Source organism: Oncorhynchus masou, chromosome 1, assembly GCF_036934945.1.
Source record: "Oncorhynchus masou masou isolate Uvic2021 chromosome 1, UVic_Omas_1.1, whole genome shotgun sequence".
Classification (NCBI taxonomy): domain Eukaryota; kingdom Metazoa; phylum Chordata; class Actinopteri; order Salmoniformes; family Salmonidae; genus Oncorhynchus; species Oncorhynchus masou.
This window is the reverse complement of record NC_088212.1, coordinates 24,644,060-24,658,380: the sequence shown is the minus strand read 5'-3', so window position 1 is coordinate 24,658,380 and position 14,321 is coordinate 24,644,060. Positions and strand designations below refer to the sequence as shown.

The following is a 14,321-nucleotide window of genomic DNA, read 5'->3' as shown; positions in this document are numbered from 1 at the left end:
GGATTTATGGCGGCACCCTGCACTGCCATTCCTCCTCCTCTCCTTAGTCCAGTAGTTCATCTCACTGATCAGCAGCCTTTTCTCTCTCTCATCCAGACTGCCTAAGGAATCCTCAGACCCTGTCAGAGAGCACTGGGATTCTGGGGAGGTTGGCCCACTCCTCAGGTTCACCCCCATGATACGAGCTAGCGCTGGTAGGAGAATGCGGAGGGCTGTCTGGGTCACGACTTTAACAATCTTCAGACACAGCATGGAGAGCTGCTCGAATGTGAGCTATGGCCAACAAACAGAGGAATGTTTTTGTCAATCAAGCAATTCCATGACACCATTCCCTATATAGCGCACAACTTTTGACCAGAACCTTATGTGGAGAGACTTACGTTATTTTTCATGCCATGCTGAATCACTCTCCATTGGCTAGAGAAAAGAAAAGAAAGGAAACATATTTTACCTGCACACTGTTGTTGAGTTAGTGGAGTCACTAGATAGCCATGTCAGGGAAAATAAAAAAGTGTATTTAATTAAGCTATTAGCAAGTACATGAGACATTTTGTTCTTGATTTACAGGAAGAGTTAGGGGTGTGGTTACAGTGATGTTAGGTGTAGTGTCTAAAATCCCATTTGTGGTTAGAAGGTGCACTATGACTATACATTCAGAGTTGTTGTATGTGAGGTTGGAAAAAGACATGGCACTTGCTCATCAGTTAGACTCCTCAGGAAGGAGAGGAGGATTGGGGCACAGCATGTCTCAATCTTGAGAGAAGGCATTAGAGTCCTCTGAGCCTCCTTCTCCAGCTGCTCAATGATAGATCCCCTTTCCCGGAAACCACACCCGGGTGTCTGAGAAGACTCTGGGAAACCGCAAAGAGAAATCTAAAGTTGAATCTGAACTTGATCCCTAATTTCCTTCACCTTTAGTGATTTGATTGCACTGGACAGGTAAAAGCACATCTCTCTGCGGGCCTCCACTATATTGCTTTCACCTATATAGATACTATCTTCTCAGATCAGTGCTGATGAATTTGAACACAACCTGCACCCAACATGAAGTAATCTCGACCTGCACCAATGCTGCTGTCCTCCTCCACGGAAGTCTTCTTGGCACGGCCACTGGACTTACGTTTAGCCTACATGACAACATATTATAGGTCTCATAGCAGATCTAAGGTCAGTGTAGCGTCTCCTCCTAATGCTTTCAGGCTAGGATTTAGTGATAGTAAACTAATCCTAGATCTGTGCCTAAGTAGGCAGAACATGTGTAATGGACAGCATATTTCTTACCTTGCCTCCTGTCCTGTTCTTGTTGGTCTCATGTGTCTCTGTTTCATCCTTCATATTCCCACAACCTTATTTTGGTCATCCGGGGGATCCTCCCATTTCACGCACTGGTGGATAAATGAGAGGTCAATATCAGTCCTTGGTTGTGACTTTGTGAAACAACTTATTCGCTCCTATTTTAAACAAAACGGCAATAGTGGTCAGATTTCAGTCCATGGATCAAACCAGTGAGACCTACTGCTGTGTTAGTGACCTACTATATTGTTAGTAATTTCTCCTCTAAACTCAAAATAGGCTAAATGAACCATACCTTGCTGTCATCTGACATGATGTGTAGCTTATAGTTGTAGGCTGTTTAGAGGAAATACTAATATCTCCTTTGAAAAAACGTCAGTGAACCATCCGCAGACAACTGAAGTGAATATGAACGTCCTTGAATTATGCCAAAGCATTGTTGAATACTCGATTCCGATTGGCTGAAGCCAGGGCATTCTTCAAAGATGTCATACACACATGATGTCACAATTAGGCCTAAGTCTAATGTCTATATGAACTGTCAATGTCATTAGAAAACAGATCATAGCTTGTCAAAGTTCTGCCAAACGAAAATATTTGTAAGTGCACGTTTTTGCGTTTAATTTATGGTTTATCAAGCATCCTCATTCATCGCCATGCACAAAAACGTAACTCGCTGCCATCCATTAGCTATAATTCTGAGGTTGCAAAGCTGCAAAACTAGGACATGCAATAGATGATAACCACTTGCACCTAGAATAATTTAAAATCAATGACGTTCTTGGCGTCAGGGGACTGTGCCATGGTGCTGAAAAGTTTCGGGTCTGGGCAGCACCTGAGACCGCGGCATGGTGCTGAAATGGAGCAGGGCTCAGTTCTATGGATATCTCATGAGGATTTTCTGCTAACCTATGTATAACGATACTATAATTACATTATTTTCACCCATCCGTCAACACAAATGGCATGTCAACGTTCCCCAAATAATAATGCAATGAAGCCAAGCCGAGATGTATGGTTCTTCATCCAGAGGACGAAGCACCATTGTATCATCTAAAACCTTCAGAGATCCCTTAAAACTGTAGTATAAATTCTCCACAGCTGTTCTGGTAGCTAGGTTAATTTAGCGAGACATGGACAAATCCAACACATGGCGTTTCTACTGAGTCCTGCTTAGAGGTGACTGCCTGTCATGTTGCTAGTTGTAATGACGCTTTTAAAACAACAAAAGGTATTTGTAATTGCTCTGGGACCTAATTATTGCAGAGCCCAGCTACACATCCTGCTCGCTGGGCTCATTATGGACAGCCAATGAGCAGTTCAGGTGAAAAAGTCAGCCAGATCTGATCTCTATAACATACATGATACTAGGATCCTGTAGCAACCTGCCGGCCTGCACAATCCTCCATGGCACGAATGCTACACGCGCAATATGTTATGCTAACATCCCACAACAATTCCCCAATTGGAATTACTTGCCTAAACTTCCAATCATACTTATTTTCTAATATCAACCATCGTTTCTGCACTTAAGGCAGACTTGCCATTAGAACAAGATGGAATTAGGACAACTGTAAAGCTCGTTAAACGTGGGCTAAAATTAACCTTACCTGGCTGTCGTCAGCCATTTTGTGTAGCCCGTTAATTAAGGCTCTGCGCCTCTGATACTGCAGCTGTTCTGATAGGCTTCTGTTGCTGTGCTGTAACTGTTAAACTTGTCTTATCTAATCGTATCCGTCGAAACCCCGTCAGTGAACCGTCCTCAAACACAATGAACTGATGTCAATATGGACATTAACCTTCACATAAAGATATCAAATACATGACGTCAGATATGCCTAGAAGTATTGTTGACTTGATCAGAATACATATCATAGTGTCACAGTACGTGCTGTTGACAGCCTACCCCGAAATCAAACAGGAACATGGATTTTGTGAAATCTGTTGTGAATGTATAGGGATGTTTATAACTGCCTTCATTTTACTGGACCCAATGAAGAGTAGCTGCTGCAGCTAAAGGGGATCCACAATAAATACAAATACAAACCCAATGCAACATGATAACACATGCATCAACTTGTTTTGACATATCACATGGGATATGACAGTTCCTGATTCTGAGATACTGTAAACCAACAGACCTTGAGAGGAGATAAAACATCATCTGTTGATCTATTTCACAGGTTTCTGGTGGTTTCTAAGCATTCTACATGTGTTGGGGAAGGAGGGTGGGATCTCTCTAGAGCATCTAATTACATCAATCATGTCTTGCCATGCATGTGATGTGAGATAATGTTATGCACCAGCAAATTATAATGTTTGTGCAACAGAGGGTGCAACAGGTCAGCACCTCGGGAGTAAATGTCAGTTGGGTTTTCATAGCCAAACATTCAGGGGTCGAGACAGCAGGTGTGGTAGAGAGGTTTAGAGAGAGAGGGTTAGAGAGAGGGTTAGAGAGAGAGAGGGTTAGATAGAGAGAGGGTTAGAGAGAGAGAGAGAGAGGGTTAGAGAGGGAGAGGGTTAGAGAGAGAGAGAGAGAGTGAGGATTGAAACAGCAAGGCAAGACGTCCGGAGACCACACATGCCTCTTCATGATACATGATGTTTGGCTGTGATGTGCGAAGTGTTATCTTATGGGGGTGGATTAATGTTCTGTATTCTCCATTGCATCATGGAAAGTGATATGAAATGTGTGATATGTGATATGAAACCCCTGGGCCTATGGCTGTTGAAGATACTCCACTGCACTGCTGCTGTGAGCAGGAGTGGGAGAGAAGTCATGCTTTTATTATACTCTTGTTCTGTCACTCATTCTCCTGCCTCTCCATCTCAAAGGCTGCCAAATATTTTGAAGAGTGGTTAAAGAGGTGGCTGTGTGCACACACATTCAGACTCCAACTGTATTTATAGGTTTGCCTTATTCCAGAATACACACATAAGTGTGATACACACAGTATGGTTCTATGTTTTCCACTCTGTGATTAAAAGTAGTTCTCAGAGTAGAGCATTTTTGAATTGCTAATTATGTTTGTGATTCTGTATTGTAAGGAGCATGCATCAAGATATACAGCATGGAAGTTTGACTTGCCGTCGAGTGCTGTGCTACTTGAGCCTCTAGTCTTTGGCTTGGTCTGATTACTATTTTTTAATTGAGCCCTCAACGTGGGCATGAAATGGATGTTTTGTTTTTTTGAATTCTTTATTAGTTGCATTTCGCTTGATCAGCTTAATTGTTTAATTACCTTAATTGTTTGATTAGAATACAACGTTTCATTATTCATTATGATTATGAATAGCACTAAAAAAACAGCTTTTGTACAGGGCTTTCTCTTCTTATACCAATTCTTATGCAGGCTACAATATGTAACCAGAAGAATACGTTCAGGAAATGGAATATTCTTATTTTTTATAGAGGTCATTTACAGTGCAAAGCCAGTGGCATGTCGTTATTAAAAATTGAGAAAGGTTTAGGAGCCTAAACAGTTACCCTGGGGAATTCCTACAATAAAGACCTGATTGGTGGAGTGCTGTAGAGATAGTTGTCCTTCTGGAAGGTTCTCCCATCTCCACAGAGGAACTCTGGAGCTCAGAGTGACCATCAGGTTCTTGGTCACCTCCGGCCAGCTGGGAGGAGTCTTGGTGGTTCCAAACTGCTTCTATTTAACAATGATGGAGGTCACTGTGTTCTTGGGGACCTTCAATATTGCAGAAATGTTTTGGTACCCTTCACCAAATCTGTGCCTTAACACAATCCTGTCTCTAACCTCTACAGACATTTCCTTTGACCTCTTGGCTTCATTTTTTTCTCTGACATACACTGTCAACTGTGGGACCTTTTATAGACAGGTGTTAGCCTTTCCAAATAATGTCCAATCAGTTGAACCAATCAAACATCTCAAGGATGATCAATGGAAACAGGATTTACCTGAGCTCAATTTCAAGTCTCATAGAAAAGTGTCTTAATATTTATGTAAATAAGGTATTTCTGTTTTTTATTTTTTAATACATTTGCAAAAATGTCTAAAAAACAGTTTTTGCCCCGGGTGGTGCAGTGGTTAAGGGCGCTGTACTGCAGCGCCAGCTGTGCCATCAGAGTCCCTGGGTTCGCGCCCAGGCTCTGTCGTAACCGGCCGCGACCGGGAGGTCCGTGGGGCGACGCACAATTGGCCTAGCGTCGTCCGGGTTAGGGAGGGCTTGGTCGGTAGGGATGTCCTTGTCTCATCGTGCACCAGCGACTCCTGTGGCGGGCCGGGCGCAGTGCGCGCTAACCAAGGTTGCCAGGTGCACGGTGTACCCTCCGACACATTGGTGCGGCTGGCTTCCTGGGTTGGATGCGCACTGTGTTAAGAAGCAGTATGGCTGGTTGGGTTGTGTATCGGAGGACGCATGACTTTCAACCTTCGTCTCTCCCGAGCCCGTATGGGAGTTGTAGCGATGAGACAAGATAGAAGCTACTACAACAATTGGATACCACGAAATAGGGGTTAAAAAATTTAAAATAAATTTAAAAAGCAAACAGTTTTTGCTTTGTCATTATGGGTTATTGCGTGTAGATTGATGAGTAAAAACAGTTATTTAATCCATTTTAGAATAAGGCTGTAACATAACAAAATGTGGAAAAGGGGAAGGGGTCTGAATACTTTCTGAATGCTTTGGATGTAGTGTTATTACAACATTGAACATAGATTCAATGGAGATAATAATTTCCCATTTGAAAACTGTAAAAGGTGGTCTGGTACAGCAGTATGACATGAAAAGATAAAAGCTGTAAATGAATGGTTTGAGTCAGCCCCACAGCTTTCAGGAGAGATTGTGTATAGCCTATAAAGTGTGTGCTGCCATTTGTCTCTCTCCCACGCTCTTTCTTCCCCCTGCAGATTAGTGGCTACAACCCTCAGCTCTCTAGATAAGACCTGTCCTGCTCCCTTGAAACAAACTCTTATACACTAAATGCAGAGGACATTGAGAGATACAAAACACATGTCACAGGTACTCTTAGGTCTGTGAAGTTACTCTGTGTTTGTCTATCAGTTGGCCTGCTGTCATAGTCTTTGCTGTGAGTCTATGTCACAGGAACATTCTGTACCATGTGCTGTACCTATTTGTTTATGTTAGTTTCATGTGCTCCATGATTCTGTACTCATCTGTGATAACATGACACGGTTCATGTCCTGTGACTGACTGATGGTTCTCTGCCCTGAGGCTGAGCTGTTGTTATGTGATGTACTGTACTCTGTTGTCACTTTACATTTCTGTTGTGCCCTGTGTTGCTACTCAATGCTGTGACTCTATACCATAACCCTTTTCTGCATGTTATGTTGTGACTGTGTCAGTGGTACTCCTGTACTGTACGTGTTCTATACCACTCGGTATGCATTGTGATTGTGTATCTGTCTCGGTTGGCTCTGCCTATGTGACTCTCAGTGCTCCTCACGGGCTCTAATGGCTTCTTTAATTACATCCATCCATCACCCTACTGGCTCATCTCTTAAACCACATATGCAAACTGAGATGAGCAGCTTAGCTTAGGTGAGGCAGAAATAACTTCCTATAGCTTCATCTTTTACCTCACCATTTCTTATTTGTGGCTCAGTTCAAAGGAGGTTTGGCAATGTGATTTATTTTACATAATGTTCTGTTGTCTTTTATGTGTTATCCTGTGAAGTCCAGCAGCAATGATTCATCTATGTTTTCACCACACAGTCTTCTTCAACCCCAACAGCTGTGATCAATGAGATGCTTTTACATTTTATCACAATCAACTTCAGTCCATTGCATTTCACTGCAGTCTTAAAATATGTTTACATAAATGACTATGTTTAAAAAGCATAAAAAAACAAGTTTCTTACGGTAATATAACGTTTCGGTCACCTGCAAGAGTTCAATTGACATTGGGAAAATGAACTAATGCTGAAATGGACAAATTATGCTGTCGTGGTAACGTCCTACATGTTGTTGTATTCAGATGGAACAGGAGATCTCTCTAGTCCAGAGTAAGATGTCTGATCTGGAGTCAGTACTGCAGCAGAAGGATGTGGAGCTGAAAGCCTCAGAGACACAGAGGACCATCCTGGAGCAAGACCTGGCTACCTACATCACAGAGTGTAACGTGAGTGGCCCAAATTGTGTGTGTGTGTGTGTGTGTGCGTGTGTGTGTGTGCGTGTGTGTGTGTGTGTGTGTGTCCTTCCCTTTTTCTCCATTTTGTTACATTACAAACTTATTCTAAGGTGGATTATATACTTTTTCCCCCTCATCAATCTACACACAATACCCCATAATGACAAAGTGAAAACAGGTTTTTAGAAATGCTAGCATATTTATTAAAAATTAAAAACAGAACTAGCTTATTTACGTAAGTATTCAGACCTTTTGCTATGAGACTCGATTTTGAGCTCAGGTGCATCCAGTTTCCATTGATCATCCTTGAGATGTTTCTACAACTTGATTGGAGTTTCAATTGATTGTACATGATTTGTCTGTAGCACTCCGAGACAGGATTGTGTCGAGGTACACCAAACAATTTCTGCAGCATTGAAGGTCCCCAAGAACATAGTGGCCTCCATCATTCTTAAATGGAAGAAGTATGGAACCACCAAGACTCTTCCTAGAGCTGGCCACCTGACCAAACTGAGCAATCAGGGTAGAAGGGCCTTGGTCAGTGAGGTGACCAAGAACCCGCTGGTCACTCTGACAGAGCGCCAGAGTTCCTCTGTGGAGATGGGAGAACCTTCCACATCTCTGCAACACTCCACCAATCAGGCCTTTATGGTAGAGATGGAAGCTACTCCTCAGTAAAAGGAACATGATGGCCCGCTTGGTGTTTGTCAAAAGGCACCTAAAGGACTCGGACCATGAGAAACAAGATTCTCTGGTCTGATGAAACCAAGATTGAACTCTTTGGCCTGAATGCTATGCAACATGTCTGGAGGAAACCTGGCACCATCCCTATGGTGAAGCATGGTGGTGGCAACATCATGCTGTGGGGATGTTTTTCAGTGTCAGGGACTGGGAGACTAGTCAGGATCGAGGGAAAGATGAAGAGAGCAAAGTACAGAGAGATATTTAATGAAAACCAGCTCCAGAGCACTCAGAACCTCAGACTGGGGCAAAGGTTCACCTTCCAACAGAACAACGACCCTAAGCACACAGACAAGACAATGCAGGAGTGGCTTCGGGACAAGTCTCTCAATGTCCTTGAGTGGCCTGACCAGAACCCGGACTTGAACCTGATCGAACATCTCTGGAGAGACCAGAAAATAGCTGTGCAGCGACGCACCACATTCAACCTGACAGAGCTTGAGAAGATCTGCAGAGAACAATGGGAGAAATTCCTCAAATACAGGTGTGCCAAGCTTGTAGCATCATACCAAAGAAGAATTGTGGCTTTAATCACTTCCAAAGGTACTTCAACAAAGTACTGAGTAAAGTGTCTGAATAATTATGTAAATGTAATATTTCCATTAAAAAAATATATACATTTTCATAAATGTCTAAAAACCTGTTTTTGCTTTGTCACAATGGGGTATTGTGTGTAGATTTATGAGTTTTAAAAAACTATTAGAGGGGTCTGAATACCTTCCTAATGCACTGTATGTGTGTGTTTCAGAGTCTGAAGCTTAGTCTGGAGCAGGCCCGTATGGAGGTTTCCCAGGAAGACGACAAGGCACTGCAGCTCCTCCACGGCATCCGGGAGCAGAGCAACAAGCTGCAGGAGATTAAAGAACAGGTAGAGGAGAGCCCCTCCTGTGGGGCAACAGAGGTCTGGCAGGGTTTGTGGGTTGTTGAGGGAGTTGCACAAAGTTGCCCCTAAACTATAATGTTTAGGGTTAAGATTTGGGGATGGTAAGCTGATCCTTCTATCCTTCTAGCTTCTATCCAGAGTGCTGTGGATGGATGTACAGTTCTGGGTTGACCTGACCTTGCCCATCCCTGTGGTGTGTGAGTCGAGTGCTACTCCTGCTACAGCCATTTTAATTACAGAGGAAGAGGGTGTTGAGGCCTCCCCACTGCTCCCATCGCCCTGCCTCCTACGCCGTTCTCTGTGCTCCCTACTTCCTGCTTCGTGCGCTCTTCTCTGTGCTCTCTGCTCGCTGGTCCCTGCTCCCTGCTCCCTGCTCCGTGATCCCTACTCCGTGCTCTGTGCTCCTTGCTCCGTGCTCCATGCTCCGTGCTCAGTGCTCCCTGTGCAGGTGGAGCCAGTGTACTATTAAACACCCTGGCTCAGGATTCGTGACTGCTGGAACCCTATTCAGATGAATTTGTGTTAATAATGTGGTTTCATTGCCTTTATCGAATAAGGATAATCAGAGTAAGGCAGAAAACTATAACAAGGCTTGAGTGCCACATAATAGAAGTCTGATAGCAATAGAAGTAATAGTAGCGATTACCTTCCGTGAGTATCAACATTGAGCCTTTCCTAGCAGTCTGCAGTATGCTGTTCTAACAGTGGACATGAACCCAAATGCACTCTCATGCATTTGAGCAGTCCTAACCATGAAAAAGGCTCAGTGGACATCTCTCTGATAGTAGCATGCCTCTGCATAGCTCAGTGCCGCAGTACTTCAAGGTGTCTCCTGTGTATCTATCCATCGCTACTCTCAGGAGTGATGCAGTGTCTCCTGAACTCTGCTGATCAACAGAGTAATGTAGAGGAATGACAGATTTACACTGAGACAACCATTATCCAAATAGTCTGGTGTGTGTGTGCACATAAACAATGATCTGATTCGGTGAAGGTTTGAGAATTAGGATATTGAGAGGTTGACGGTAGAGAACAGCAAACAGCATACAATATATGCCCCCCCCCCCTCCAAACCACAGAGCAGAATCCAAAAAAAAGGTAATAGAAAAACAACCTGTTCCCCTTAGCAGTTGCTGGCATTGGTTACCAGGCACAAGCTCTATAGTGTGATGGTTGCCATGGCAATGTGAATCATCCATACCTAGAAGTGGAGAGTGTGCAGTGCTGCTGATGCAGTGGGCAGGCTGTCATGATGAGGCGATGGGGGCCTTGGATCTTACATTATGGGAACGAGAGTGTTGTTGTTAACCCCTTCACTGCCATTTACACTGCTCTGTAGTCTTCACAGCCAATCCATGGTCGTCCATGGATGGTATACTTACCGCTCACTGATACAGCACACCGTATCACAACTTAAATTGTGCTGAATATGACATTCTTTTGTCTTTCATAATAATGCACACTAAATTAGAGGATGCAACATTTAAAAAAATGTGTGTTACTATAATGTTTCATGACTCATGAGGTGTCTTCCTGACACTTACTGTAGATGACAGGTGGACGTCCTTGGAGACACGTTTCAGGCACTTAGCAGGGTTTGAATGAATGGAAACAGGAGGAGCACTTTTAATTGAAAGGGGACTGACGAGGTGCTGGCTGGTGCTGCTGATGCTATCTGCTGCACCTGTCATGTTCCATTGTCAGGGTGCTCTCACTCTCCCAAGGCACCGGGGTCATGCTACTTTTCATTAGCCTCTGCTAGTCCTAACCAGCCTGATAATCAGGAATGCTGCATGCCGCGTCACTCGGCCACGATGTGGAAAGGAAGGCTGCTAGCCGTATCTAATCATCATTCGACCCTTAGAGGACAAGGACACTAAATGACTTTGGCTAGTGCAATTTTTCTCTGCCACAACGTTTCTTGTTCCATAACTCTTTGTTCAAAAGACTCTGTTATACCGTATATCCTCTTCTGTCTATTCTTTGTACCACTCTGCCCCATCACTCCCTCTCTCATGTCTAATCTCTTTCTGGGATGCTTTCCATTTGTTCCTTTCTATTCACCTTTTTGTCATTTATCCTTTTCCGTATATCTTTCACCTCTGCACTCCTCCATCCCTCTCTCTCATCCCTCGTTCCTCTCTCATCCCTCTGCAGGAGTATCATGCCCAGCTGGAGGAGATGCGCGTGGCCATCAGGCAGCTGGAGGAGGACCTGTCTGCGGCCCGTCGTCGTAGCGACCTGTATGAGTCGGAGCTGAAGGAGTCCCGTCAGACCAGCGAAGAGCTGAAGAGGAAAGCAGCAGACTGTCAACAAAGGATGCAGAAGGTGCTGTAACTATTCACTCTGATATTGATCTCTTGACTCTGACCCACATTCAGAGAACTTAAAGGCATGTGTTGGTTTTGAAAGCAGGAGGTTTAACTGATTTTCTGGTTATTTTCACACAGGCCAAGGAACAAGGAAAAACTGATACAGAGGAGCTTCTGTCAAAGCTGGAGAAGGTACAACTTCAGTCCATGTGGATCTCCTGTTGACGCCTTGGATGGTCATACAGTATATATTTTCCTTAACGTAATGTTCAGTGTTTAGGAGACAAATTATCCCATCATGAATGAAACCATGAAGATGGTTTGGGACTGAACTCATATGGATTGTTAAATATTTAGCTTAAAATGTTTTTTCTCTCTATTTCTCTGTTTCAGACCAATGCTGAACAGCAAGTGAAAATTGAGGATCTCCAATATAAGCTTGCCAAGGTAGAATATTTTTGTTGAAAATAATTCATATTCAGCGTGTGCTTTAAGGGAAGAATAGATGCTTATCAAACACAGACATGTGAAAGTCCTCTCTATCTGCTAATTATGTGTCAACTCCTCCATTGTCCTGTAAAGCAAATGTTGAATTGAGGCCTGAGAATAAATCAATTGTATCTAAAAATCATAATTTGTCAGTTTCTGCTTAATTGCCAGCTATCAAAATATTTTACAGACAATGTTGGTTTCTCTAAGTAATATGTTTTATAGCAATGACTACATTAAATGAAGACATTTTCAAAATAACTCTAAAGCCATTTCCTAATGGAATTCTCCAGGCTGTATGGGCACATATTTTAGAGGCACAATCAATCACATTTTCACCCAGTATTCTCGGCTATTCATGCATGCAATTACCAATAGAGCCCGTAGACCTTAAAGTTATGTAAATGTCAGATAGGTGACAGAAAGTCTTTGTTGTTCCCCGGCCAATAACACAGGCAGTGAAGGCGAGCAGTGAGACCACAGATCTCCTCTATAGTATCAGGGTGGCTAAGGAGCGCATGGAACATGAGCTGGAGATGCTTCAGACCAAGGAGGACTCCAGTGACAGCCTCCGCAGACGCCTAAGAGAGACAGAGGTATGCAGTACTGACTAGGGCTGTGGAATGACATTTTGTCAGCCAGTGATTGTCTAGCAAATAACTGCCAATTGACCGTTAATTAGCATACACACATTTAGCATCTCCTGGCTTCCACGCATAGTCTACAAGCCACTGATGCAGACCTTTGGAACATCTACATTTTAAAGTCTAATAAATCCATGTAGTATAGCCTACACCTTCCCAATAAATCCCTTATTTATTTTACACCGGTCTAAAGAATTATGATATGACTAAAATGCAGTCTATTTCAGAAGAACATAATAGCGTACGCTGCGTTGTCCTTATGTTAGGCCCTGATCTGGCTATGCTATGTGGCTGTGTGCTACACTAGTTCATTTAGCAGACAAGATTTGCTTAGAATTCCGTGGCATTATTTTATATTACTTTATAGTATGAATAATACAATAGAACAACGCTGAAGGAAATAGAAAGGATATTTTCTCCACAGCCATTCTGTGTTGAGCGGTTAACAAAATAAACAGGTAATCCTATATGCATTTTTTATTTTATTTTTTATTTATGTAACTTTAGTTGTGATACAAATGTTAGGCTCTATGTTTTGATTTTCAATACATTTTTAATAGGCTGCATGATGCCACTAATGATTAATTTAAAAAGTCGCATGAAAGGCATGAGCTCTACTTTCTTTTTTTGCGCAGACACCATTCATCAGTCTTTCATTCACAATTTGACAAGCATTTGATAATGCCTCGAATTTCCCGGCTGCATCCCCATTGTGTGGCCATAATCCCCCTAAAAAAAACTATACATTTGCAGCCAGTGGTCGTTGTGCCCTTGGGCTGAATATAATAATTATAATTCCCTTCTCCCTGCTGCATGTGGAGGCACCTCCTACTCACATGGTTTTCAGTCACGTGAGCTACAAGTGAAGACAGACACATCCAGGACGCAACTGCAGCGTGTTCTTGTGCAATTCCGAGATGCATATTGAAGATATTGGAAGAACTACCCAGATTTACTTTTTGTCAGTCAACAAGATGAGCATGCCTAACGAACAGCAAAAGCACTAGCCGTTGCTAGCAAAAGCAACAACCTACTATCACCCATAGTACAAAAGTCTACTTATTCTATTTTGTGGGAAAATAAATATTCCAAACAGTCTGCAACCTGAAATCTCCCGCCACTTTGTTTTTATCAGCTATTGAACACAGTTTATTCCGTCTTAAATTTTATTGATTATTTACGTTAAAAAATACCTAAAGTTGTATTTGGAAAATTGTTTGAAATGTTTGGATCAAGATTACAGGTGACTTATTAAATATTTTGTAGTCATGTTGCGCGAGTTGGAACCGGAGTATTTTCAGAATCAAATGCACCAAATAAATGGACATTTTGGGGATATAACAACAGAATTAATTGAACAAAAGGACCATTTGTGGTGTTTAATGAACATATTGGAATGCCAACAGAAGAAGATCTTCAAAGGTAAGGCATGAATTACATGTTATTTCTTACTTCTGTGTCGTGTCTGGCAGGTTGAATTATGATTTTCATGTGTATGTTTGCTGGGGTGCTGTCCTCAGATAATAGCATGGTTTGCTTTCGCCGTAAAGCCTTTTTGAAATCTGACACTGTGGCTGGATTAACAAGAAGTTCATCTTTAATCTGATGTATAACACTTGTAAGATTTATGAATTGTTATTATGATTATTTCTGTTTTTGAATTTGGCGCGCTGCTATTTCACTGGGTGTTGTCAAATCAATCCCGGGCGTGTGAAGGGAACACTAAGAAGTTAAAATGTTGATAAACCATTAGACTGTCACATTATAAGTGCAGGAATGCGCACAGGGCAGTAGGCTGTAAGCGGAAATGTTCCATTAGCAGGAAAACACCATTCTCAAAA

General features: G+C 42.6%; 1 protein-coding gene across 1 annotated transcript in view; it reads left to right on the top strand.

Annotated features, from left to right (window-relative positions):
* Window positions 1-7,258: 7,258 nt before the first annotated feature.
* Window positions 7,259-14,321, top strand: part of LOC135539965 (citron rho-interacting kinase-like) — a 52,781-nt gene continuing 45,718 nt past the window's right edge. The window contains exons 1-6 of the mRNA XM_064966245.1: window positions 7,259-7,402; window positions 8,901-9,020; window positions 11,193-11,363; window positions 11,486-11,539; window positions 11,741-11,794; window positions 12,292-12,432. Of these exons, the coding sequence (XP_064822317.1) occupies window positions 7,259-7,402; window positions 8,901-9,020; window positions 11,193-11,363; window positions 11,486-11,539; window positions 11,741-11,794; window positions 12,292-12,432 (684 nt within the window). The remainder of the gene's footprint in view (window positions 7,403-8,900; window positions 9,021-11,192; window positions 11,364-11,485; window positions 11,540-11,740; window positions 11,795-12,291; window positions 12,433-14,321) is intronic.